General features: G+C 37.0%; 1 protein-coding gene across 9 annotated transcripts in view; it reads right to left on the bottom strand.

Annotated features, from left to right (window-relative positions):
• Window positions 1-27,875, bottom strand: part of DMXL2 (Dmx like 2) — a 132,333-nt gene that overhangs the window by 49,548 nt on the left and 54,910 nt on the right. For all 9 annotated transcript variants that reach the window (XM_031453059.2, XM_031453061.2, XM_031453060.2 and 6 more), the window contains 10 exons: window positions 27,531-27,770; window positions 26,779-27,050; window positions 25,458-26,154; window positions 24,989-25,110; window positions 18,565-18,654; window positions 15,967-16,084; window positions 12,130-12,249; window positions 8,565-8,792; window positions 5,212-6,888; window positions 2,134-2,244 (listed from right to left, as the gene is read on the bottom strand). In XM_031453059.2, coding sequence (XP_031308919.1) covers window positions 2,134-2,244; window positions 5,212-6,888; window positions 8,565-8,792; window positions 12,130-12,249; window positions 15,967-16,084; window positions 18,565-18,654; window positions 24,989-25,110; window positions 25,458-26,154; window positions 26,779-27,050; window positions 27,531-27,770 — 3,675 coding nt within the window. The remainder of the gene's footprint in view (window positions 1-2,133; window positions 2,245-5,211; window positions 6,889-8,564; window positions 8,793-12,129; window positions 12,250-15,966; window positions 16,085-18,564; window positions 18,655-24,988; window positions 25,111-25,457; window positions 26,155-26,778; window positions 27,051-27,530; window positions 27,771-27,875) is intronic.

Below are 27,875 nucleotides of genomic sequence, written 5' to 3'. Positions count from 1 at the left end.
AAATCCCAGTCTATCCCTTCCCACCCTCCACCCCCCTGGCAACCACAAGTCTGTATTCTCTGTCTGAGTCTATTTCTGTCCTGTATTTATGCTTTGTTTTTGTTTGTTTGTTTGTTTGTTTTTGTTTTTGTTTTTTAGATTCCAAATATGAGCGATCTCATAGGATGGTATTTTTCTTTCTCTTTCTGGCTTACTTCACTTAGAATGACATTCTCCAGGAGCATCCATGTTGCTGCAAATGGCATTATGTTGTTGGTTTTTATGGCTGAGTAGTATTCCACTGTATAAATATACCACATCTTCTTTATCCGGTCACCTGTTGATGGACATTTAGGTTGTTTCCATGTTTTGGCTATTGTAAATAGTGCTGCTATGAACATTGGGGTGCAGGTGTCTTTTTGAAGTAGGGTTCCTTCTGGATACAAGCCCAGGAGTGGGATTCCTGGGTCATACAGTAAGTCTATTCCTAGTCTTTTGAGGAATCTCCACACTATTTTCCATAGTGGCTGCACCAAACTGCATTCCCACCAGCAGTGTAGGAGGGTTCCCCTTTCTCCACAGCCTCTCCAGCATTTGTCACTTGTGGATTTTTGAATGACGGCCATTCTGACTGGTGTGAGGTGATACCTCATTGTAGTTCTGATTTGCATTTCTCTGATAATTAGTGATATTGAGCATTTTTTCATGTGCTTTTTGATCATTTGTATGTCTTCCTTGGAGAACTGCTTGTTTAGGTCTTCTGCCCATTTTTGGATTGGGTTGTTTATTTTTTTCTTATTGAGTCGTATGAGCTGCTTATATATTCTGGAGATCAAGCCTTTGTCGGTTTCACTTGCAAAAATTTTCTCCCATTCCGTAGGTTGTCGTTTTGTTTTACTTATGGTTTCCTTTGCTGTGCAGAAGCTTGTAAGTTTCATTAGGTCCCATTTGTTTATTCTTGCTTTTATTTCTTCTAGGAGAAAATTTTTGAAATGTATGTCAGATAATGTTTTGCCTATGTTTTCCTCTAGGAGGTTTATTGTATCTTGTCTTATGTTTAAGTCTTTAATCCATTTTGAGTTGATTTTTGTATATGGTGTAAGGGAGTGTTCTAGCTTCATTGTTTTACATGCTGCTGTCCAGTTTTCCCAACACCATTTGCTGAAGAGACTGTCTTTATTCCATTGTATATTCTTGCCTCCTTTGTCGAAGATGAGATGACATGTTACTATATATAGAAAACCCTAAAAGGTCCACACAAAAGCTACTAGAGCTGATTGAAGAATTCAGCAAGGTAGCAGGTTACAAAATTAATGTTCAAAAATCAGTTGCATTTCTTTACACTAACGATAAATCAACCGAAAAAGAAAGTAAAGAAACAATCCCCTTTAAAATAGCACCCAAAGTAATAAAATATCTGGGAATAAATCTAACCAAGGAGGTGAAAGAATTATACACAGAAAACTATAAACCATTGATGAAGGAAATTAAAGAAGACTTTAAAAAATGGAAAGATATTCCATGCTCTTGGATTGGAAGAATCAATATTGTTAAAATGGTCACACTGCCCAAGGCAATCTACAGATTTAATGCAATCCCTATCAAATTACCCAGGACATATTTCACAGAACTAGAATAAATCATAATATAGTTTTGATTTTTTAACCTATAAGTTAGGGGGCTGATGTAAAGCTATATATCTCAAATCAGGGTTCGTGGCAGTGTGCTAGAGGTATGCCAGTCCACTGGGGGACCATACGGCAGACAGTCCTGAAACATCAGCTTTACTTATGAGTAAGTAATTTGGAACATAATGCTTCTGTTAAAAACAAACACAGTAATGCACAGGGCCAAATTTACATAAGTTTTAAAAAAGACGTCACAGAAATTCAGGGCCACTATGGGTTACAACCTCAACTGTACTGAGTTTACTCCTAAACTACTATGACTTTAGTGAGTAAAGCCTGAGAAATTGAGACAAACAGAGCTGAATGACATATAGGAAAAATGTAAGTGGGTACTACTATGCGACAGGGAGATCTTAAGGCTACCACCAGGTACGCATAGAACAACATACCTAACGCTGACACACAAATACAGACACACCAACCACTTCAGTAAGAAATAAAAGCTGCACAAAGGCTCACACCATACCTTGATGAAGTAGCTGTACTCGGTACAAAGGAGGCAGCGATGTCAAAAGGCACGTGTGCAAGCGCATCGCTAGTAAGTACCGTAAACCACACTCGTCCAATGTGTCTCTTCCTGCAAAGTAAAGAGAAAATGTGCTTAAGGAAAGAGGAATGCAACACGTCACAAAGCGATAAAAAGTTAGAAAATAAACATTCAACTCAGCAATAATAATTTACACAAAGTATGTAAGATATTTTTGAGTGTCTTCTGTTGTGAACACTTCAATATCTTTATTTAAAAATACCTCTACAAAAATCACATGTAAATACTAAAACTGCCAAATGAAAAATGACTGGGAAAAATATAATTACCTATTAGTACAGGTAACAATAGTACTTAGAGCTATTCTTAATAAAGGAATAGGGAAGAAATCCTGAAATGCAATAAAAAATACATTAACGATAGTAAGTTAGGTGTAATTTTAAAAAATATTTCCCATGCAAATTCAGATGAGATTTAAAGACAGGAATTACATAACTAAAATAAAATTATGTATTATATAATTAAACAGGTAATATTTTCTAGGTTGGTTAGCCCAACTGAAATACAGCACTATCAAAGATTTGAAATGGGATTCCCCAGGCTAGTGTTACCAAGTTAAGGTTCAACTATAACCTTGATTCCACAAATTTACTCTTATTCAAACGTTGAGCAGAGGTATGAAAGTGTGGCAAGTTTACTCAAAATTATAGCCGCTGCTGGATAAAAGCAACGGAAAAGTACTAACAACACCTAGCCCAGTAACTGCCACTTAGGAAATACTCAGGGTATTGAATCAAATATTTTCTGGAAGAAAATAAAATGTTTTAAACTGTCAAAGTTCAAGTTCCAGCTCTATTTCCCATTAGCATATTTGTCAGTCCACTCGTTCATTTATTCATTCAACAAGCTAAGCACCTGCTACACCGCAGGTGTAATTCAGGTACTGGGGATTCGGCAGGGAATAGAGCAAAGTCCTTACTCTTGGGGCGCTTACATCTCAGGAGACAGAGACAGACAAGAAACAAAGAAATAAAGTGTCTAGGGGAAATTAATGCTACGTATGGAGAGAAATAAAGCAGGATTGAGAGAAAGGGGGTGCTGGAGTAAGAGGCTTCCATTTTATATAGTGTGGCCAGGAAAGAACTTTCAGTAAGATGAAATTTGAGGAGGGAAGGGAATGAGGCTCTGGAAGAAGAGCCTTTTGTGCACAGGAAACAGTACGTGCAAAGACACTGCGACAGGAATGCGCCCAGTGTGTTTGTGGGACAGCAACGAAGCCAATGCAATAGAGCAGAAGTAAACTCAGATCACGCAGGGCCCTGTGGATCACTTAAGGATCTGGCTTTTGCTCTAAAGTAAAATGGGAAGCCACCAGTGTATGCTGAGCAGAGGAGAGACTTAATGTGATCTTGTTTTAAAATAATCACGGATTCCTCTGTCAAGAACAGACTGAGGTAACAGGAATGAAACAGTTCAGGAGACTTTGCCAATAACTAGGCAGGGTGTGACAGCGACTTGGACCAGAGTGGTAACAGGGGAGGTGATGAGAAATGATTGGATCTGCGACATGGTAGAACCGACAGCATCTGTCAATGCACTGGAGATGGGGCATGAGAGAAGGCAGAATCAGGAATATCTCTAAGCTGTCTCAACTGAACAAATGGAAGAATCCATTTACTGAGAATGCATTTACTGAGGTGTGCAACTATTTAATCTCTGAGCTTCAGTTTCCCACCTGTGAGATGGAGACATTCATTCCCCCCGATCTACCTCACGAAAGTTCACTGTAACCAGGATGAGCCATTTTTCTACTGCCTCATCAAGGATACAGCTTTGTATCAGAAAATTTAAACTATTTTTCACAGAATGTGGCATACCTAATGTCCAAGGGTAAAAACTCTAATATATATAAAGTTTGCAATAAAGGCTTAAGGCTATTGGGGGGAGAATCTTGCTCTATAGCACACAATGTCATAATGATTCTAATTTTTTTTTTAATTAACATGCTTGAAAAATAAGTTAAAGGCAAAACCCTCTAAAGGTCACTAGTTATTGTGACCTATGGAAGAGAAAATTTTGGAGCTATATTATAAGGACATAAACTTATGTGAAGAAATACATTCCAGGTAGCTTGGAATCTTGTGAAATAATTAAAAGAGTACAAAGGCTTGGAGGCAATGATTTATCCACATAGGAACCCCAGTTCTGCCACTTACTACCTGTGTGATCTTATATGTCACTTTATCTCCCTAAGGATCAGTGTCTTCACCTATAAAATTAAGCGTAATAATAGCTATCTACTAGAGGGTTGTTATAATAATTAAATATGATAAAGTACATAAAGCACTTGGCACAGAGCACCCGTTCACTGCTCCACAATATTTACTGAATGAATGAGTGCTCAGTCACCTTTCGTTTCCTTAGCTAATGCCATCATTTAGCATCGACACCATTACCTTCAACTCTCTGCATAAAAAAGAATGGAATCTAATTTCAGGAGGCAGCCAAATTTTTTCTGGTTACAGAATGTATTAAGCAAGACCCACATTATATTAAAATGCATGAAAACCTCTTTCTCAAGAGAACTTTTGGAGAAAATTAGGCAATTATAAAAAGTCATTTATAACTAGAAATGGGAAGATGAACAAGTTGAGTCCACGGGGTCCTTAAAAGCCTCATGGGTCAATAGTAAAATTAACAAATGGGCCATCACCATCTTAAGTAAAATAAAAATAAACCACAGGAATCAATATGGGGGGAAAAAAAAAAGACTATATATCCAAAATCACACGAAGGTTTCAGTGTACAAAGTCACGTGAGGAGGCACACAGACACATCACATCACAAACACACAAAGGCACACTACAAGTCACAGCCTACCCCCATCGCCTTTTCTTTCACAACCAGTCACAACATGTAATAGTAACTGGCTACTAGAGAGGCCATTTCCCCACAAGGTTAAAGGAAAGACTGCAGTTTAATATGTGGGTCATTATATAGACATTACAAACAGTTCTATTAACGATAACTCTGTAAGCTCTCACTGAGGTCATTTACCTGAGTAAGTCTTATCTCTGTTTTCATCAAGCTCAGTACTGGTGGTCGCCACTGTATCAGCTAAAGCTACAAGGAACATCTGCTCCAAACGGGTGAGGCCTGGTAGACTTGAGTGCATAAGATGACTCGAAAGTACCCTCGCGTGTTCTTGGCCAAAGTAAGCTGGTCCATACTGAGAAAGATTTATTACTTTCGATTTGTTTTCTCTCTTTTCTGGCTCTAAATCGATATCATCCGTTGTTATGTCCTGGATTTGGAACAGCTCTGAATACTGATCCTCCGGTTGACTTTCGGTATGATCTTCAAAGCTCTGAGGTATTTTTGTACTTTCTTCTGAAATTCTGTAGGTTGTGTCTTGATCGGCAGCAAGCAATGCATATAATGGTAGTGGAGGAATAGAATCTATCTCGGTATAATCTCGAGTGCCATCTTTCCCTATGGTAACTGTATCCTTTGCTGTACTGCCGCTCACACTAATGGTTCGAGAAAGATGTCGCTTAGTTCCTTCTCCAGCATCAGCATCTCTAACTATTGCAACTTCACCTGCAATACATTTTACTAAATGAGAGAGAATAGCTTTAGCCCTGCGAACTTTCCCTAAATCCATCAATTCTAACAGCTGGGTTGGATGATACTGTGGGAGAGTAGGGGAGAGGACATGTGCAGCCTCGAATAAGCCACCATCTTGAATTACAGTTGGTGAACAAAAAACATCATCAGAAATAGCTGTTCCTTCAACAATACTTTTCCTTGACAACATATTAGATTTAAAGGCAGAATGATCTTGTATTGCTGTCTCCTCTGCTTCAGGACTATCAGCTTCAATGTCTCCAAATTTGACAGCATGCTTCCACTGTGCATATACGTGCATTTCACAATCCATTCCTACCACTAATATCCCATCTCTTACCCAGGAGAGAGAAACAGGCAGGGAAGGTGTACCATCAACAGAAGACACTAAGTCTATAGATCTCAGAAGAACCCATCTTGACCTAACTCCCTGCTTGATACTACCACCTAGTGGTAAAGTAATGACAGCTACTCCATCCTTACTATTGACTTGATCAGTCACAATCCCTGAAAGCCGCCCGTACATGAAGATATTAGCACCAACCCCCACTGTGAGAATGTGGGAGCCATCCTCTTTTGACACCCAGTCCAAATGTACTAAATGTTTGATATTTGGAATAAGGTATCTGTCTTTGCTCAAAAGTGCATCTGATTTGCTGTACACAAAGAGGTTACTGTCGACACTAACCCTCGAATCAAGCACACTCCCAACTTTGACCAAATCATCAAGATGAATTGTTTGTTCTAAAGCCCATTCTGACCCTCCTGTAGATTCACATTCAAATATGCAAACATGCATGGAAAATTCTTTAGAAACAAAACCATTTTGGTGGACAGGCTGTTTGTAAGCCACTGCAAGGCGACCCGTGTATGAACAGCTAACAGCAACTGGTCTTCCCACAATGTTCACTGTACTGCTATTATCTTCCCCTTCATCATTCATCAAGGGCCATCTCCTCCAATGATAGCTTTCCTTCTCGTCACTTTTACATTGTAGGCTGGTTTCCATACTACATTTCCAGAAGCGTACTTTATTGTCAGAACAAGTTGTAACCACTAAATAAGGTGCAAGGCACACTGGATAAATTGAAGAGGAACTTAGGTGACCTTAAAAAAGAAAAAGCAGATAGTCAGAATAATAGAACCACAAAATAACAGGCTAATAACCAAAATCTAGAATGTGATCACCCCAAAGTCACTATGAGCTTCTTCACAACTCTGCAGTGCACCCCTTAACTAGTGTCCTACATTAGTGAACTAAATGTCCACTGGCCAAGGCATCGGTAGAAGTCATGAATAAGCCCACTGGTGAAATCAAAACATGCAATAATAATCAGTTTGTTCTTTTAATTAAACATTCCACTCTAAATTTAATTTTAAAATTGTTTTTAATTAAAAAGTACTTGTTTAAACAGATAATTAAGTTTAAATGAGGCAAATATTTCATTAAAATAAAACTCAAAAGCAGAGAAAAGTCAACCCTTAATCAATAAATCTGTTATCTGCTGTAATTTATTTAATGCCCTCACCACACGTGCCTCACTGGACTTTCATTCTACATCTTTTATCATTTTCATAATAAATGCTTAAGCAGTCATTACAATTTGCCCTTCAAATGCCCCTAACCAGCCCTCAAAATCATCCAAACCCCAGACCTACCCTTTCCACAAAAGCTTTCAGTCAGCTAAAGAGACACAAGATCTCACCTTTTTTTTTTAAACCAAGTTTAATTAATGCTCTCCTCACACTGAACCAGAAACTTCACATTTATTCCTGACGGCCAAAGATTAACACTGTCCATCTACTGTCGACTGTAACGTGATGGGTTATAGTGATTAAGATTGGGAGCAGAAGGCCTGGGTTCAAGTTGTAGTCCATCCATACCTTCCTAACTGTGGTAAGGCCACCTAACACCTGAGCCTGTTCCACCCCAATAGTAAGGATCTCGTTACTACTTTCCTTGGAGGGTCACTGTCAAATAAGACATTTGAAAGCATTTTATAAAGTCCCTGCAAAAAGTAATTTATCATTATTAACTCCAAGAAATCTATCTGAGGATATCCTAAACTTCCCAAATGCTTTGAACGACTCAAAAACTGACCTCCTTCTGCACTTCCCACAAAAGTCCGGAGTAAACACATGAAGTGATCTTTCCAACTCTGACTCTACACCTGTCTCAGGGATGGGGAAGAGAACCTCATACTCAAAATTCACCAGTAATTAGAACAGTCTTGAACTTCCAATTTCACTTCCTCAAAAACACTATTCTATGAATTCCCTGATTACAATTCCATAAGTGACATATCATTTTAAACAGAGCTGCCAGTCCTGCACTCCGAACTACTTTACCCACCTTGTTAAAGTCAGTATCATTCTAGGCTAACCAAACTATCATCTTGTACCCTACATTTGCCCCGCAAAGTATCTATCAACTCTTGTTAAAACATATTTAATAATAGCAAAATGTGGATGAAAAGCCTTAATTCAAAAAAAAAGCTTCAATAATTCACAAATGAACACATTCATTCCTTGCAATTTTACTATTATAGGAGTCCTATTTATAGGAAATCATAGTGCAGGCAAGAAACCTCACGTTAAAACACTTACACCATTTGCTGTCCAGCTGATTACATTTATTACAGGAAATTATTTCTAATAAACACGTGTTTCTAAAGAGATGCATCATTAGTAGAAAATAAACCTTTATTTCAGTGTCAACCTAGAGCACATTTCAGCAGAGTTCATCCATTTTGCCCACTGGAGGCTGTTCTGAGCTCCCTTACCTGCTGAAGGTGTTGCTCTTATTACTTCTACTCCTACTGGGAGATCAAGAGGTCGGCTATACACCAGTCTAGAGCTCAGAATCAGCTTACTAGCAGTCTGAAGGTTGGCAATTGATGAAGAATGTGGCATGGGGCTCACACTAGGAGAGGTTTCTGGAGAAGAGTCTACATTCTTCTGTCCAGGGACTAAAAGTAGGCTCTCTGACGAAACACCTTCTGAAGTTTTAGCTTTGAAAATAAATTATGAAATACATTACTATCATCACCATGTACATGAGCTAGAATAACATTTTGTTAGCATTTAAGAAACATGGTCTTCAAAAAAAAAATGGTCTCACACAACATTGTAAACTGACTATACTTCAATAAAAATATATTTTTAAAAAAAAAGAAACATGGTCTCTTAAAAGTACTCTGGAGACAAAGTCACTTTTCAAACTTTTGCTCAGTTACCTTGATAGACTTTTTTTTTTTTAACTATTTTACTCTTTCTGAGCATACCCAATTCCATCACAGGGATATTGTCACTGAAGAATCACAGCATGAAAGAGCTAGGGAAAAAAAACAAGTTATCTCGTCCAGTGTTCTCAACCTTTAAAAACCATTAAAAGCTTGAGGAACTTGTTAATACCATGAAGATTCTCCGGCCTAATCACAGAAACACTGACTCAGCTGTTTTGGGATAGATCCCAGAAATCTGCATTAATAAGCAGCCCAGGTGTTTCTGAAAGAGATGGGTCATAAATCAAACTCTGATGAGAAATAAGATTAACAACAAGATACAAGACACTACCTCACTTAATAGATGAAGAAATTTAAACTTGGAGAGTTTAATGATTTTCCTAAGGTCATATAATTAGCCAGTGGCAAAGACAATACTAAAATACCAGCCTCTTAAATATCAAGTGTTGAAACAAGATAATAAACAAGATTTTAAGAACATATACAAAAAAATTAAAGTTCCACGCAAATTTAAGATAGTATTAGTTGAATGGCTTTGTAAGGCATATTGACCTTGATCTTCTGTCCAAAGAGCTTCCAGCTTTCACATTAGGGTGGAGTGTAAATCTCTAAGCAGATTTAGTTATCTGCACCTCTGCTACACGTGAAGGATACTTCTTATTACACTTACGTATTTGTATGTCCATCTCCCCACCCCTCCACATTAGACTATGAACTCCTGAAGGGCAAGGACGATGACTTATTGCTCTGTACAACACAAGAAGCACCAGAATCCCGAGAGATGATAACCAATCTCCTTTTGCTTCTAGTGGATGCTAAGTATGTCGATCTGTTTTATAGTGGCAGACCACTCAGCAAGAAATATAAAAACATTTTTCATAAAATGGAGTAAAGACTACACTGTAACCAGTCAGAAGACAGAAATAATACTCCTGGCTCTAAAACTAACTAGATGTGCTTCCTTAGGCAGGGCACTTCACCACCTCTGGCTATTTCCTCATCTGCAAAATGAACTATATCATTCCTCTTTCTGTAACCAGGCAATTTTCTAACGTATAAATCTCATGCAGAGAAAGAAAGAGCAGGAGAGAAAATATAAGTAAAGGCTTCAGAGCCAGAAGACCTGATTTTTGAAGCTTAGTCTGAGACAAACTAGATGTGGGATTTGGTCAAGTTACTTAATATTATTCCATTAGTAAACATTGAATAATAACTATCTCATATATATTAAGTACTGATCTCAGTGCCTGGTACCTAGAAGGCACTCCAGATGTTGCTTCTCCATTTAAACATAAACCTATCACTGCACCCTTTGCCAGCATTTTCAACACACTGCTAAATTCAAGTATCAGCTTTAATGGCAATGCACACCATGTTAAATCTGCTGCACGTGTTAGAACCAAAAGACAGATGCTTTCTGTCATAGCTAAAGACAGTACATGATTTGTCTGCCTCTTATAACCTTACTGTTTGTGACCTTTTACTGCTGCCACAAACACAGCAAGCAACCAACTCTACACTGGCCCAGACTGAGGTGAACAGCAGCGGGCTACTTCCTTCATAAGCAGGGGGACAGAAGGCATCACATGAATCCTGTCCTAACACAAGGATCTGTTACTACCCTCTACTAATCTCTCCAGAACCATTCCAGGCTCTGCGCCCAACTCCAGAAAATACTATATTCTCTGATGCGTTAAGAATTCTCTTTCTTGAGTGTATTTTGCCAAGTGAAGTTAGTCAGATGGACAAAGATAAATACTGTATGATTTCACTCATATGTGAAATATTTTTAAAAAGTATTAAATAAACAAACAAAACAAAACACACACACAGATACGGAAAACAGACTGGTGGTTACCAGAGGGGAAAGGTGATGAGGAGAGGACAAAATAGGTAAGAGGGGGTCAACTCTATGGTGACAGATGGAAACTGGACTTTCGGTGGTAAGCATACTACAGTGCATTCAGAAGTCAAATTAGAAAGCTGTACACGCTGAAATGTACATAGTGTTATAAACCAATGTTATCGCAATAAAAAAACTTATCTTCCTGACAAGGTGGTTTTAGGTCCCTCTACTCTTGCATTTCTGTGAAACAACATGTAATGTCAAGAATTAACTCCACAAGCTTTGAAAATGTTTTTAGATTCCCCTACCACAAGAAAATTATGCTCAACTAGGCACAGGTAAAGGTTCTATCAAATCATTTGGCCTTTTTAATGCCAGTTCACGACCCAGTTAGAACTGCTGTTTACACAATTATGTGCTAATGTGAATTACAAAGGGAACAAAAAACATATGTATTATTATTTCTCTGTATTAAATGCTTAATGTGTATAAAATCATTTAAATTACATAATCAGAAATAATAAAATATTTTCAAAACTTTCAAATATCTAGGGTTAACCAGTTTAAAGCAGATTTTGTTTGATATGGCAGTCCACACAGTTCTTCATTTAAATAGGAAAGTGAAAGAAAGTAAAAGATTGTTTTAAAAAGAAAGATTCATAATCAATTTCTGTACTTCATACTACAGATTTTCTAATTTGCTAAGAACGTATATAGTATGAATGTGTACAGCAGAAGCCGAGGGTGAAAAAGATTTTTTTTATCACTGTTGCATTTCCTAATATTTTACAGAAATAGTACTGCTTATGAACTTCAGATGTTCAATCACATTTTTCTAAACAGCAAATCTGCTTCTTTTAGTCATTCTACAGCTAATGTACACAGTGTAAGTTGGCAGTGTGTTATTAACCAACAAAAAAGTACAGTATTAATTCTATGGGAAAAACTGATTTATAGAGACACAGTATCTAGAACAGAGTCATAATAGGCATTAATATTAAATAGTAATTAAAATAAATCAAATTTTTTTCAATATGTCTAATGTGCCTATTCACTGGTTTGCTTTTAGATTAACCTGTTTCATTAATGATTTATGACCCTGTAATTAAAAGTTTGGCATATACATACTTCAATTCAGCAACTCAACTTACAGTTTACTGGACCTTCATTCTAGAGAATTAACCGACCTAAAGCATATCCCGTAAAATAAATTTATTTCACATTATCTCTGTCTAAAATTGCAATACAATTACTCACCTAAACATGCCTGTACGGATTTAAGATGAAGGTGCCACATATGGAGAATAGAGCAATTATTGCTGTCCTTCTCAATTACTACTAGAAAGAACTTTTCTGAAAACGGTGGTGGGCGATATCCTAGTGTCAAAGGAAAAGGATATTTAAGTTAACGTGTTTCCATAGGGTTAAAAGAAAGACTTTTTTTAAAAAAAATCTCTTGATAAGTATAAAAGGGGGGAGGAAGAGGGAAGGTGTTCAGAAGCAATTTTATATAATTTTTCTGCCAAACTATCAAAAACTAATGGGGCTATGTCCAAAGTATGAAAGCCAACTTGAAGGGATATCTTTTGATAAAGATGGGACCATCAGAACATCAAAGAATAAAAAGGAATACAATTTATTAAAACATAATGACTACATGAAAACCATGAGTTCATAAAAATACCAGAAGAGAGAGGGCACATCAGAAAGAAAGGAAAGGAAGGACAAGAAGGAACAGAAGAAGAGAAAGAAGGAGAAAAAGGAAGAGAAAGAAAAGAGAAAGAAAGTGCCCCTCAAAGTAACTAGGGCACTGACTCCTTGGAAAATTGGCAATTAAATGGAAGGAATGAAGTAAACATATATCCTGATCTTCTTACATGAAAGTAGCATTTAAAAAAAAAAATTGAAAGTCATGGGTGGAGGGCCATCTGTAGTGGTACAGGACTTTTTAGAAATTTCACACTTTTTTTAATGAAAAGATATTATTCGTGGACATAATTTTCTCTGCCAACAACTGCATTTTTCATATATGAAAATGAGATTGACACAGGACAATAAAAACTTTCTTTAAAAATGAAAACCCATAGATTATATGAAATCATGTGTGTGAAACTTTTGAAAATTATAAAGCATTACAGAATTTAAAGAATCTTTCATTCAATAAACAAATATTTGAAAAGAGAAAAAAACTGAAAACTCGTAATGATAACTCATTGGCAATGAGCACTGCTAGAATTCAAATGGTGGCCTCTAAATATCATGCTCCATGAAAAGGAATAGTTCGGACTCCAATCTTGCGAAGACTACAATAGAAGTCTGGGAAATCCTGCTGTGCCTGAAAGAAAGTAAACTTTCAAGAACAATGAGGTTGTGTCAAAGACTCAGGATCAACTTGGAAGGACAATGTGAGCCTTGAAATCAAGACTGCAAACTGACTGAAATACACTAAGCACATAAAAATCCATGAGCGATGAGTACGTCTTTGTATGTATATTACTCTTCAGTAAAGAGTTTTTTAAAAACTCAAAATAAAAAGAAAGACAAACAAAAATTATAAATTCATCAGTAACCACTGGCAGTAACTTGGACACAAACTCCTTCCTCTGAAATTGTCAATTGAAGAAAAAGAACTAAGCACTTACCCTGACTTTTCTAAAAATAATTCTATTTCAAAACAGCCAAATAGCTCCAGTTGAGAAGGGAAAGCTTTTCTTTACAAACGCTTTCTAGCCAATAAATAAATGAGAACTGATAAAATTAGAAAACTGTAATTTTGCAATCACTAACGAAATAACTGAATGAACAGCAACAATATGAAAGGAAGAAAATGAGATAACAGATTGCTAGCAAATTTCACATTGGAGTCACTACCTGAATGTTCTGATTGCCTTTTTGGGTTTTTTTTTCAGGGGAGGAATTTAGGTTTATCTACTTATCTATTTACTTAAATGGAGATACTGGGGATTGGACCCAGGACCTTGTGCATGCTAGGCATGCACTCTTACCACTGAGCTATATCCTCCCCCTCTTCTAACCGAATGTTCTGAATCTTAGCATCACTAAAAATGAGACATCCTAACATTATGTTCTTTCTCACGTCCTTCTATGACAGACACAGCATCACCTAGGAAGTTGAACCTGGATCTAATCAAGTCTTAAAAGCCAACTTCCACTTTTCAGGAAAAATTGTAAATGATGTCACAAGTAACTGGTCAGACAAACTCCTGTAAAATAACTTTCTCTAAAACAAGTCAATGGCAAGATAAGAGTATACATGGGGATTACTTTAGCTTAAAAGAGTCTTAAAAAATGAAACACAATGTGTGGATTTTATTCCAAACAAATTGATGGCAAATAAATAACCCTGACATTTTTTGAGACAAATGAATTAAGTAAATATGGACTAGTTATTACACAATTCTGAGGAATTTTGTTGTTTTAGCCACGTGTTAATAGAACACATGTAAGAAAGTCATGTTTAGAAATGCATATACAAGTATACAGCAGTGAAACACGATGGCTGGGTTTGCTTTAAAATATTTCAGGAGAAAAGGAAAAGAAAAGAAAACAGGGTAGGTAAAGGAACTGTGACAAAATCTTAAAATCATGTAAGCTATGGGCACAGGGAGGTTCATTCGACCATGCACTGTACTTCTGTCTATAGTTGGCATTTTTCTTAATTAAAAGAATAATTCATTTTTAATGAAAACTTAGAAAGTACAAAATACAGCAGGGGGGGAAGAGGAGAAATATACATATCAAATCTAAAAAACAGTTATAAAATCAAGAATATCAGGAAACTCTGCACAAAAACTAAAAGAAAACCAAGAAAGGCATTGGGAAATCTTTTGTCCAGGTTTCACAGTGACATAAAGAAATATCAGAAGAGGTAAATTAAAAAAATTTTTAATGTAAGTCTTTCAATTTAAAATATTACTTTAAAATACCAACCTTATATAAGCATTGTTTTCTGGTAGGCTGGCATGTATTTCCTGTTAGAAATAGCATGATAACTGGTAGCTAGGTTTGTTGGAAAGCATATAAAAAAGTTTAACCCAAATAAAGGTGAAATACTACAAAAAATGCACATTTTAAATCTATAAAGTAGTTATGCTGTAGTGACAGTGAAATAAAACTGAACATGACAAATGAATAACTTAGAAAGAAGAAAAGTTCTAATAAATGAAGAAAGACACATGAAAGGGAAAAAAATCACTAGTATGAGGGGTCAAAAGATGTTTGAGCTAAGCCATGAGGCTTAGAAGAAAGGCACTCACTCTCATTTTTCCACTAAACAAAAGGAAACTAATTATATAAAATTCAGCAGAAATACCTTCCTTAAATGTGTGTATATAATTCTGTGATTAAAGCTATACCAGGAACATTAATCATGTCCTTCTAGATACTTACAATCAATAACCAAATGAGTCAGGGTATACGGAAACCCTTCGTAAACTAAAAATGGATCACCATAGAAAATGAATTCTTAAAGTAGGACCTGTCTTTCCTGCCTTCAAATAGAGTGTATTCTACTCAGTGTGTTGTTCTATTTTTAAATTTCATTTCAAATAGAACATGAAAGTTTCATAATTACAAGGTTATAATTTCTAATTATAATTTCCCAGTAAGTTGATAAACACAGCGAGCAAACCTGAGGGTCCTGGTATAGCACACAATATAACATCTTACATCCTCTATTCATCAACAGTGTTTATCAACTTACTGGGAAATTTTTAAAACTTACACTAAAATTAATTGGTTTACTTAAGATACCACAGGGAATCAAATCAAAATAATTTAACTGTAGAGCTGAACAACCAAAGTTAATTTTTTTAACAGTTACACTAATTCACAGATAATATTTCTTGGCAAAAGGGTATATGTCACAAGTGAAACTGCCTTTCAACAGGTAACTTTTACCCAAACGTGTTCTTCACCTACAAAAAAGCAATTCTGACAGACTAACAGGTGTATCTGCCAAAAAACCATGAAGAATGATGAATTTTGATATAAAGATCGATACTCAATGAAAGTTTGGAGGGTTTTTTTTTTTAGATTAAGGTATCAAACTCAAGGCTCTTTTTTTAAAAGTACCTTGTGATGGCTGAAAAAATATTTCTGCTTCCTTTTTCTCCACCTCTTCCTTATGTGGTTTATATCCTATGATGAAGTCTTCTTGAAATACGTGAAGCAACTGTGTATTTGAGCCACACTACAAATATGAAAAAAGTAAAGTTTTATCTTTGAAATTCCGTATCTTCCACCCATTACCTCCACAAGAACCCTAATGTAGAAGAAATAAATCTAACAATTTCTGTTCTCTATAGAATGACTAATTAGAGCAGAAAAGGCAACAGAAAAATATCGTTAGAAAAATTACTTTCAGAGATGCTACAGCCAGTAACAGAATTGTGAAGCTCTAATAAAAACAAATCAACATGTTTGCGTCTCAAAAAAAAAAAAAACCTACAAAAAACAAATTAAGTCATCTATGCCACCATTTTGAGTTCAAAAATAAGAGGTCTCATGATTGACTAGAGAGTCATGCTGACAACATAAAGCACACAATAGCCTCCTTTAGTTTCTCTAATTCCACCTGAGAACCAAAAAAAAAAAAAAAAAAAAAACCCAGAAAAGTCCTTAAAGTACTTCAGTAAGTCCTCCTAGTGGGAATTATGAAAGATCCCAAAACAGCCGGTGGGAATTACACATCTCTGGAGAAATGTATTTACATTTAGTAATGAGGATGTCTGAAAGAATGGATGAAACATCAGTCAGCTGATGCTACATGACCATGTTTTTTTTGGACCACACAGAGAAGAATAGTAAGGATAATCACAAATGGCTACTCAGAATCACAAAAGTCAACTGAAATTCAGGGAAAGGCAAAATCCAAACAAAAGCTTATTTTGAATACCTATAATAGAAAAGAACCTGAAAAAGAATATACGTGCGTATATGTATTATGGAAGCGTATCAAGACAATTAGATGGCTGCCCCACAGATTTCAGGGAAGGGAAGCAGCTATGACTATCCTGGCTCTGAATGGATGGGCTATAGGCTATAATCTTAGAGAATAAAGCAAATCACCAACCTTACATAGTAGAAGGAAATAAAAGGACTATAAAGTTAGGCTGACCCACAAATTTTTTATGAAAGTTACAGGGTATTTTTATGTCTTTCTATATAGAAACATTAAAAAAAACTTCACATTTATACATAAAAGGTCACCTCCCCTCCAGGGGAAAAGAATAAACAAAAGGGAAGGGTGATGCCTTCATGGATACAGAAATCATACAGCACACTGGAAACAAACTTAAAATCAGGTTTTAAACTTTGTAATGTATGAGCCTAAGCCATCTATCAGTGCCTGCAGATTGCCAGCCCTTGTGCTACAGACAGACATAAAAGGAAGGGGGAAAAATCTCCAGTAAGTATGAAGTAAAAAGCAAAATGCTAGGTGAGAGTGGTCTGTAATAAGATCCCATGGTAAAGAGTCTTGAAGGGGCTACTGTGGGGAAATGAACTTAACACCTAGTCCGTTAAAAAGTAAGACATTTATAGGAATGAAGCAACTTCACCCTTCTCCACATCCCTGTGGAGTAGAAAAGGGAAATGACAGGTTAAGGATTTCCTAAGAGGCAACAGTAATTTCAGTCTAGCAGCCACATTTCTGTTGCCAAAAGCTGTTGTGGCAATTTCTCTACATTGCTGGAAATTACATTTTCCCCAACAGAATGTGCAAGGCATCATGGAAAAATAATGATGTAACTCAATACTTCTTTTTAAATATAGTAAGCTCTTTCTTCGTTTCCTTGTTTGAAAACAGTCGGTAACTTCCTCACCAAAGTAACCTTTTTTCATGTTTGGAAAGAATATATTACTTCTATCCCATTCAGTCCGTAAATAGGATCCTGAAGAAACAGATACTCTGAGGGCTAGAATGTGATTTACAAACTCCCTATAGAGAAAAGGGTTCCCCTCCTTTCCCGGGTAGGAGCTGAGGGAAGAACACTGCCTACACAAAAAGCCTTGAGGTTAGAAAGCAAATGCTTACTCGGAGCCTACCTCCATCTTCATCTTAATGGGTATCATAAAAATATCTAATCCTCAGTCTAACAAGGCAAACACTCTAAAGCGGAAGTCACCATCTACTGAGGAAAAATGAGTAATAATATAAAAAGAGAAACCACAAACCAAGCCTCTCTGAAGCTGAACTACACTTTCCTTCATGGCTTCCCTGGCTGAATTAAATGACCCTTTAAGAGGAAAGGAGGCTACAGACACTATTCAACTGGAGAAGAAGGATTCGTAAATCAATGCAGATTTTCATGAAGGAAATCAAGAGAAGCCGGCTATTCAGTATCAAACAAGAGAATTATTCTCAGGATGAAATACAGTTGACCCCTGAAAAACACAAGTTTGAGCTGCACATGTCCTAAACTTACATGGGAATTTTTTTCCAATAGTAAATACTACAGTACCACACAATCTGCAGTTAGTCAAATCTGCTGCAGATGCAGAACTGAGGATATGGAGGGCCGACAGCAAGTTATATGTGGATTTTCTACAGGGTGAAGGGTCAGCTACCCTAACGCTCACATTGTTCAAGGTTCAACTGTGTAACGTATGCATACAAAACACTCTGGGATAATGTACACTAATATCACCAATTCACAAGCATGCTTTTACTTGGTTGGTTATTGCATCAAGTTCAATAATGCAGCCAGGTCGAGCAGTAGACTGTTGGCTCACAATATTAAATACTTCTCCAATAAGTTTCTGTAAATAAAAAAAAACCAAAATGTTAATTATCAACAATATATGAATCTACAGTCAATACGACACAGCATCTTGAACATTAAAGACCCTTCGAAATGTTCATTTATTGACTGTGGCCATTCATACAATCAAATACTTCAACTTCCTATACTCATTTGGATTCTCATTTTTAAAATTAACTAAGCAGAAAAACTATAGTGTTTATGTAAAGTATATAACTTCATAGCATCTAGTTCTTTTAGTAAGTCTTCATTTAGCAACCTTAATGCTCCATGATACATCTGGCTGAGGGCCTGGCCCAACACCTATGTGTATGGTTTGCAGATCTGCAATGCCATTTAAAAGTACAATCTTGCCAGATCAAACGCAAAGGCAATGGCTGAGAAGAAGTGGGACTCTGTGTCTTGGGGTGAGGATGTAATCCTAACTATGGATCTCAAAACCCTCAAACCTTCCTGCTGAAAAAGGCAGTCTTCCTTCTGCCTCCTTTCAAGCAGCCTTCTCTTGCATAAAAACCTTTCAGTAACTTGCCCTGAATCAGTGACCTCACAAGGAGATGCCGGTTCTCCTCAGCACCACCTCCACTACTTCTTACTGCCTGCAGGTCACTAACAGGAGTAAGATCCCAGCTTAGCCTAGGCTGTACGTACAAAGCTGGCTATGGGAAAGCAGCATATACACCATAGTTGTAGGACCTTCCTAACTCACACAGCACATTTCTAGGGAGCATGCATGGGAATAGATTCTAGGGTATAAGACAGGAGGACAAAATATATGCTTGGGTAGGGGTCAATTTATTGGTATGGGTACATTCACCCAAGAATCCAGATTTAAAATGTTAGCTCAGAAGTGATGCCAACAGTCTGCTGCATTTGTCCAGTGATATCTGGACTCAACTGTGGTCTACAGTTGATGAGGTTAAAACACTGGAATTTCTCTAACACACCATGAATCTTTGCTACTTAATGTGTGGTCACTGGACCAGCAGCCAATAGCTTTTTAGAAATGCAGACTTTCAGACCCCAAAGCTACCACATCTGCATTTTAACAAGATCTCCAGATGGTTCATACGCATGCTGAAGTTTAAGTAGCACTGCTGTAGGTCAGCGGGTCTCAGCCTCGGGTGCACACTGAGCTAGCTACCTAGGGAGCTCTGACCGTTACTGAGACCTAGGCCCCACTTGCAGACACTGGTCTGAGGTACAATCTGATCATCAGGCGGTTTACAAGTTCCTTAGGAGCTTCCACTACACAGCAAGGTTGAGATCCCGTCACAGAAATACCTATTTCAGTTAAGGATTTGCCTCCCCTGCCCCGACCCTTCTGCCAGCACTGTAACTAACAAATGTACCAAATGCCTTCTTCAACCCTACAGGATCCCACTCAACTTCACCTCCGATTTTAAGGGAGTAAACTCAATAACTGAGATAAATAAAAATTAATGCAAAAAAAATGAACAAAGTATCAAAATTTTAAATAAAGCCTCCAACAGTGTCTTGATGAGCCATACTGGAGTCTGAGGCAAAAGTAAAACTATGCAGACATGTTTTTATGCATTTTTTAATGGTTAATTTTCTTTCAGAACACTAAAGTGGCTGAATAGAAACTTCACTCTTAAAAGGCACACATAAAATCTCACATACACCAGGACCAAGGGCAAAAGCAGTCATTTGACAGGAGGATGGACCAGACCTACCTGTTAGTCTTAGAGGGCCTCCTGGGGCAGCAGGGGGCAGCTGTGGCTCACCCTGTGACATAGACACTGGGGGCGGACATATCACGGAGCATTCATCTGTGTAAGATCTCTGGGAGGCTGACCCAACAGCCTATAGGCACAGTGCTGGGACGTCTCAGGCCAAATAACAAACTGGGCAGGGACACAGCAACACTCATCAGCAGACAGGCTGCCTAAAAATTTTCTGAACCCAGAGCTGCCTCTAGACATGCCCCTAGACACAGCCCTGGCCACCAGAAGGCTGAGACCCAGCTCGACCCACCAATGGACAAGCACTGGCCCCTCCAGCCAGGAAGCCTGCACAAGCCTCTAGACCAGCCTCAACCACCAGAGGACAGACACCAGAAGCAGGAAAACTACAGTCCTGCAGACTGAGTCCACAAACACAGGCCAGGCAAACACTACCCTGGAACCAGCTGGCCCTGGCACTTGGTTGGTGAGAGGGGAGTGCACTGCTGGAATGCACAGGGCATCTCAAACAGAGGTTGAGAAATGTACCTACCACATAGGTACAAAATGAAGCAAGAGAGGAATATATTTCAGGCAAAAGAACAAGATAACACCCCAGAAGAAGAACTAAGGCCCATGCAGACAATCTACCCAAGAAAGAGTTCACAGTAATGAGCATAAAGATGATCAAAGAACTCAGGAGAAGAATGGATGCCCAGGGTGAGAAGTTAGAAGTTTTAACAAAGAATTAGAAAATATGAAGAACAACGAAGCAGAATCAAAGAATACAACAACTGAAATGAAAAATACACTAGGAGGAATCAATAGCAGACAAAATGAGGCAGAAGCACAGATGAGTGAGCTGGAAGACACAGTAGAAGAAATCACTGGTGCTGAACAAAAAAAGAAAAAAAAATGAAAAGAAATGAGGACGGTTTAAGAGATCTCCGAGACAACATCAAATGTACTGATATGTGCATTATAGGGGTCCCAGGAGAGGAGAGGGAGAAAGGGCCCAAGAAAATATTTGAAGAAGTCATAGCTGAAAACGTCCCTAGTGTGGGAAAGAAAACACGCACCCAACTCCAGGAAGTGCGAAGAGTTCCATACAAGATGAACTCAAAAAGGAAAGCATCAAGACACACTGTAATGAAAATGACAAAAATAAAGATAAACGAAGATTATTGAAAGCAACAAAGAGCAAAAAATAACATACAAGGGAACTCCCGTAAGGCTATCAGCTGATTTTTTTCAACAAAAACTCTGCAGGCTAGCAGGGAGTGGCATGATATACTTGAAGTGATACAAGAGAAAAACTTACAACCAAGAATACTCTACCCAGCAAAGCTCTCACTCAGATTAGATGGAGAAATCAAAAGCTTCACAGATGAGCAAAAGCTAAAAGAATTCAGCACCACCCAAACAGCTTTACAAACAAATGCTAAAGGAACTTCTCTAGGTGGAAAAGAAAAGGCCACAACTAGAAACAAGAAAATTATGAAATGGAAAAGCTCACTGGTAAAGGCAAACACACAGTAAAGGTAGGAAATCATCCACACACAAAGCTAGCAGAGAGGTTAAAACCAAAAGGAATAAAATCATCTGTATCCATGATGAGCAGTTAAGGATATACAAAATAATTAAATGTAAAATACAGTATCAAAAACAGTAATTGTGAAGGGAGGAGAGTATAAATGCAGGGTATTTAAAAATGCATTTGAAATTAAGAGATCAGCAACTTAAAGCAATCATGTATGTATATATATAGAGAGACTGCTATACCAAAACCTCACAGTAACCGCAAACCAAAAATATATAATAGATGTACACACAAAAGAGAAAAAGGAATCCAAACATGGCACTGAAGATAAGTCACCAAATCACATGAGAACAAAAGAAGAAAAAGTTAAAAAAAAAAAAAAAAGACCTACAAAACAAATCTAAAACAATTAACAAAATGGCAATAAGAACATACATTTCAATAATTTAATGCTCCAACCAAAAGATAATCTGGCTGAATGGATACAAAAACAGGACCCGTATATTTGCTGCCTACAGAGACTTACTTCAGATATACAGACACACAGAAACTGAGAGTGGGGGGATAGAAATGGAAATCAAAAGAAAACTGGAGTAGCAATACTTCTTTCAGACAAAACAGACTTTAAAACAAAGACTGTTGCAAGAGACAAAGAAGGATACTACATAATGATCGAGGGAACAATTCAAGAAGATATAAACATATATGCATCCAACATAGAAGCACCTCAACAACTGAGGCACATCAATGAGTATTACTTTTTAACTTGAAAAAAAATGAAAATGGAAAGTTCAAGAAAAAAAAATTGGTAAGGGGGGAACAAAAGACCAAGATAAATTTTTAAATTCCAAGGATGTGTTTAACGGCTCTAAATGAATTTATATTTTCTGGAAAACGAATGCCCAGGTTATTGAAAAAATTTGCCAATGAGATCAATGAACCACACAGGATGCTCTGAGAAATCATGGGGACTGCCACAGCCAAAAGACTATAAGCAGGCAAATGTTCCAATTTTCAAAAAAGGAAGACAATATATTTCTGCAAGCCAAAATAAAGAGCCTGATGCCTGTTTAGTACAACATTTTAGTCATCAAGAGACGTCAGGGTACATACATTCAACCTATTATACATTAAAACAATCGCCTCATACAAATTTGGTTTCCTTTTTTGACTGCAGACGATTTGGCAGACAGGGTGTTTTTTATTTCAGCAAAGTACACAACAAGCTGCCTCATGCATATCCTTGGGATAAGCTGGAGAAATATTCCAGACAATAAAAATGGAGAAGGATTTCAAATGTATACTGCTACGCTCTTTTTTCAGTCCAGTCCAGTTAAACATTTTTATAATTGACTTAGACGAAGATGTAGAAACAACATTCATCAAATAGGCTGGTGAGATAAGTCATAAAGCAATAACACAAATAACAGAATCTGGACTCAAAAAGATACTGAAAGGATGTACTGGTGAGTGGAGCCTAGCAAGGTGAAACGTAATAGAGAAATAAGTCTACATTTGGGTCCCAAACTCAAATCCACAAATACACGATGGCTTACTGGAAAAAAAAAAAAAAGAGAGAGACGTGATATTGAACTGAAAGTCAGCTCAATATGAATCAATTACATAAAAGAACTTGGTGTGACTACCAAAGCACAATACTATCTACTGAGAGAGGCCATAGCACCGCTACATTCTAGTGATCCTACAATGCCCAGTGTGTAAGCAAACTGAAAACTGCTTGGAAGGGTATCCAGGGTCAAATATAAAACAGATAAATGTATGCACAGAGAAGCAGCAGGTTTGGCCTGAGCAAAAAAGTTTCGGGGTTACAAGATAGGTATCTTCAGATACCTGAGATGATCTCACGTGTAAGAAATACTAGACTTAGTCTACATACAACTAGGGCTAGCAAGCAGGAATTTAAGGATTACAAATTTAATGTCAATGTAATAGTAAGGGTAATTCAAAGACAGAATGGGCCGCATCTAGAGTTGAGTTTCCCTCCTTGGAGGCCAGATGACAAACTGGCAGGAACACAGCAGAGAGAAACAAAGCATCAGACGGCTGGTTAGACTCAGTGGCCGTCAAAGTATCTTCCAACTCTATAGCTGTAAGACGCTACTTTTCTAGACTTTCACTGTGCCACATCTGTGGCTCCGCTCCAATTAGGTTTCTCACTGTTTCTGGAACAAACTTTATTTATACATGTACTTTCCTGTATCCATACTTTCAGGCCATTCTCTCATTCCTCAAAGGCTAAGAATGTGTCTTTCTAAATCTTATCCATCCATCAAAAATGAACTCAAATACTGTCCTTAATAAAGACATCTATGCCTACCCTAATCTCATCTTTCTCTCTCTCCTCTGAATTATGAAATAATATTTGGCAATTAATTACACACCACCTTAAGACACCCCTTCTGTGGCAAAGTGTTATTTAAACTTTTATTATTAATTTCTCTCCTCAACTAAATTAAAATCTCCTTAGCAGCAAACACTGTATTCCCTACACATCTAGGGGCATGTGACATTCAAAAAGAGTCTCTGATTTTCAATATTGGAAGCATTTTTATTAGAACAGTTATTTTATGAAAAGGCATGTTTTTACAGATAATGGAAAATTCACTATTCAAATCTGAGTACCAACTGATATACACGACTTCCAGTTCAAATATAGAACTACCAGAATGAGAATGATGCCAGCCACTGACAACATATTCTGACCAGAGGATTTTTTAAAATAGTAAATCAAGTTCAGAAAACTTCAAATTCTACAACCTAAACACAAAGTTTGGTAAAGCTGCCTTAAAACCTTTCTTGAACAAAGAAAAAGAACCAAATTAGAGAGTAAAAAAAGCCAAGAAAAAAATCATATTTCAGAAAAAAAATCTTAATCCTTTTTTAAATGTAAAATGTGTGCATGTGTGATGTATAGACTGTAATTTTGATCCGTGGCCTTGAAACATAAATTAAGAACAAACTTGTCATACAGAGCCCAGGACAGATGCTCATTCCCTAAACACCAAATAACAAATAAAAGTCCTAAACAAAGTCAAAAGAGAATTCCTTATTAGCTTAAGGTATATTAATAAAGATAAGCAAATACTTACTGAAGATTCTGGATCTGACAGTTCATCCAATAATTTCCTTGCATCTACCACAGCTTGGTAGAGTCTCAGATTTTTGCCATCAGAAGCAACAAAGCAAGCGCTTGCAGAATTGCAGTATGTGCCTGAGAAAGCAAACCCTTTGTATTATGATATATAGTTCATTATTAGCACTGCCTGAAGTATGAGAAAAAACAGTCACACTTCTCCTTTTAGGCATAACCATGGTTCAGAATCATAACTAAACAGATACAATAGATACAAAATTATTAAGAAAAATTTCAATAGAAAATAGGTTATGAGAAGGAAGATTAAAAAAAATTTCTAGAAACTCTAGACATCAATCAGTCTGGTGCCTACATTCTGAATACTTATTAAGAATCCTCCTGATAATGACAAACAGACAGCATTTTGTATATACGTAACAGTTTTGAAGCTTCTATTAAATTTCACTATTAAAACGAGCACTTACCTAGACAGTAACTGGGAATAAGAGTTGGAAGCCAAGCAACATTAGAGAAGGCTGAAGTATGTAAAGAGTTAATTCGTGCCAACTCTGATACTCCTCCAGTGTATGACAAAGGTCCTATCGGGTCCACGCGCCACAGGATGAGCTCACTGTAGATGGCATTCGGGTCATGAAATGTGCGTGTGGCTGCATTTCTAAGAGGTTGTTTCGAGGAAACTTTCATGTGTCTTCCAGGATCCATTAACCTATTTAATTTACTGTCTGGTTCCCACTGACAACCTGATTCAGGAGTCAACAGAGCATTATGATGAGATGATGTCAATAACAGTGGTAAAACTGAATGACATGCCAAGTCATTAAGGTGAAATCGATGACCACAGTATCTAAATTTGTGAGAAACAGTTAGAACAGTGGTAAAGGCAGACTTATCAGCAAAAGTGACTGCCCACTGATTTAAAGAGCCATCTATGTGTTTCGAGACCATCATCACTGTGGGAGCTAAAATGTTCATATGTGTGCTGTGTGATCTAGAGTGTGGCTGTGATCCCTGAGGACTGCACACAGGCATCGTATCTTGGTGTAACAGGGTGTGGTGAGATTCTTTCGTAGCATTTATACAGGCATACATCATGATATTTTTACTAAGAGAGCTTGCGTCACCAGATGGAAATGCAACAGGAATCCGAGAAGAAAAAGAAACCTGAAAAACACAGTTATATGATTCAGTGTAAGTAGTCTGCCTCCTCTCAAGAGTCTTCCAAAAATACTTCTATTTTCAAAATGTCAAACTTCAGCTTTCAAGCCAAAAATATTTTCAACCTCATTATGGTCTAATCCCTTTCCTCTATTTATGTAATATCATATCTCTATTCTTAGCCCAGAAGACTGAAGAAATAAAGTTTCAAGTGCCTTGCTGATAACATCTAAATGACTACAACCACAGATCTAAATAAATATCTTTCAGAAAGATAACACATAAAGATAGCTAGATTTAATTAATAAAACTGGGGAGAAGGGGACTCATTCTCAGTCACATTTTAGGGTAGTTTCTTAAATTTATTCAAAATATTATGAATTTCCAGAAAAAAAGCTAATACACATATATTCAAATATTCAGTATCACATTTCAAAGTCAAATTCATTTTACTTTTAATTAATCAAGTTTGTAAAATTTGTGATCATTGCTCCTCATTGGTAGTAAGTTGTTCTCTTCACAGTTGCTTATCAAAAACAAAATCATTGAGTATTTCTGAAAACCTACTAAATCTGAATAGCATCTCTCTTTTTTTTAAGAAATGTTGAAAACTGCTTCAGTAAAATATACCTGGACTTGTCTAAATATTCCAGGATTATATTCATCCAAGTACTTTACATGCCACACTAGGAAGGTACCATCCACAGGGTGTATGGTGAAAAGCATGTCAGGGTTCTTATTCCATTCTGTTAGCAGCATTTCGATCTTCCGGTCAAGCAGGACTGTAGGCAGAGGCATTGGCACACTAGGACGTGAACAGGTTCTAGGACTTCCCTCTCTTTCTCCATCTTCATGTTCCGATGATCCTGTACCTGCCTCAGATTCTCTATCCAGGGATAATTCTAAATCAGAAAATAAACTTATCAGTACATACTAGTAATACTATAAAATTATTTTACATACTAGACTATCCATAAATAGCATATAACTTTAGAGATCATAAATTCCTTTTCCTACTTATGGCCAGGAAAAAAAAAAGGAAGGAAACTTTTCTGGTCTGAACTGAAAATTACTATATTTCTTCATTTTAGATGAATAAAAATTTCATTCACACTATCATTATTATTATCATTATTAGCAAAACTTGGCCACCCACCCCCCCTTCAAAAAAAAAAAAAACCATGGCTTCCAAAGTAATACATTACTCAAAGCAATATAACAAAGCAGAGAGAGTTAAATCACAGATGGTCTATAGCAGTGGTCAGTAAACACCTATGGAATCAATGGAAAAGTGAGAAGGAAGGGAAGATTACAAACCAAAAGTGGTATCACAAAAAGTTGCCAACCAGAAAAAAAGAAAAATCTGAACACAGGACACTAACCATGGTCCAGTTTCATATGTAAGCCCCTCTCTCTTTCCTCCTGTGAATGTTCCTCATCTTCTCTATCTCCTTCATCGCTTTCATGATCTATCTGCTTTTCAGAAAGTTTCCTTAATTGCTGCATAAATATTTCAATAGATGATGTAAAATGAAATTCTTTGTTGTTTAACCAGTGAACTACAAAGCCCCCATTTCCATCATCAATGTTAAATACAGTGCCAACCAAGACATTTGGAATATCTGTGGAATAAAAAAAAAAAAAGGATTCAGTATCAATTTTTAATGTCTTAAAATATTATAAGTGCTTATAAAGACTAATTCCATGACACAGGAAACATGCTAAAC

The sequence above is a fragment of the Camelus dromedarius genome, chromosome 5 (assembly GCF_036321535.1).
Source record: "Camelus dromedarius isolate mCamDro1 chromosome 5, mCamDro1.pat, whole genome shotgun sequence".
NCBI classification, from domain to species: domain Eukaryota; kingdom Metazoa; phylum Chordata; class Mammalia; order Artiodactyla; family Camelidae; genus Camelus; species Camelus dromedarius.
The sequence above is the reverse complement of the archived record's forward strand: the minus strand, read 5'-3'. Positions and strand labels throughout refer to the sequence as shown.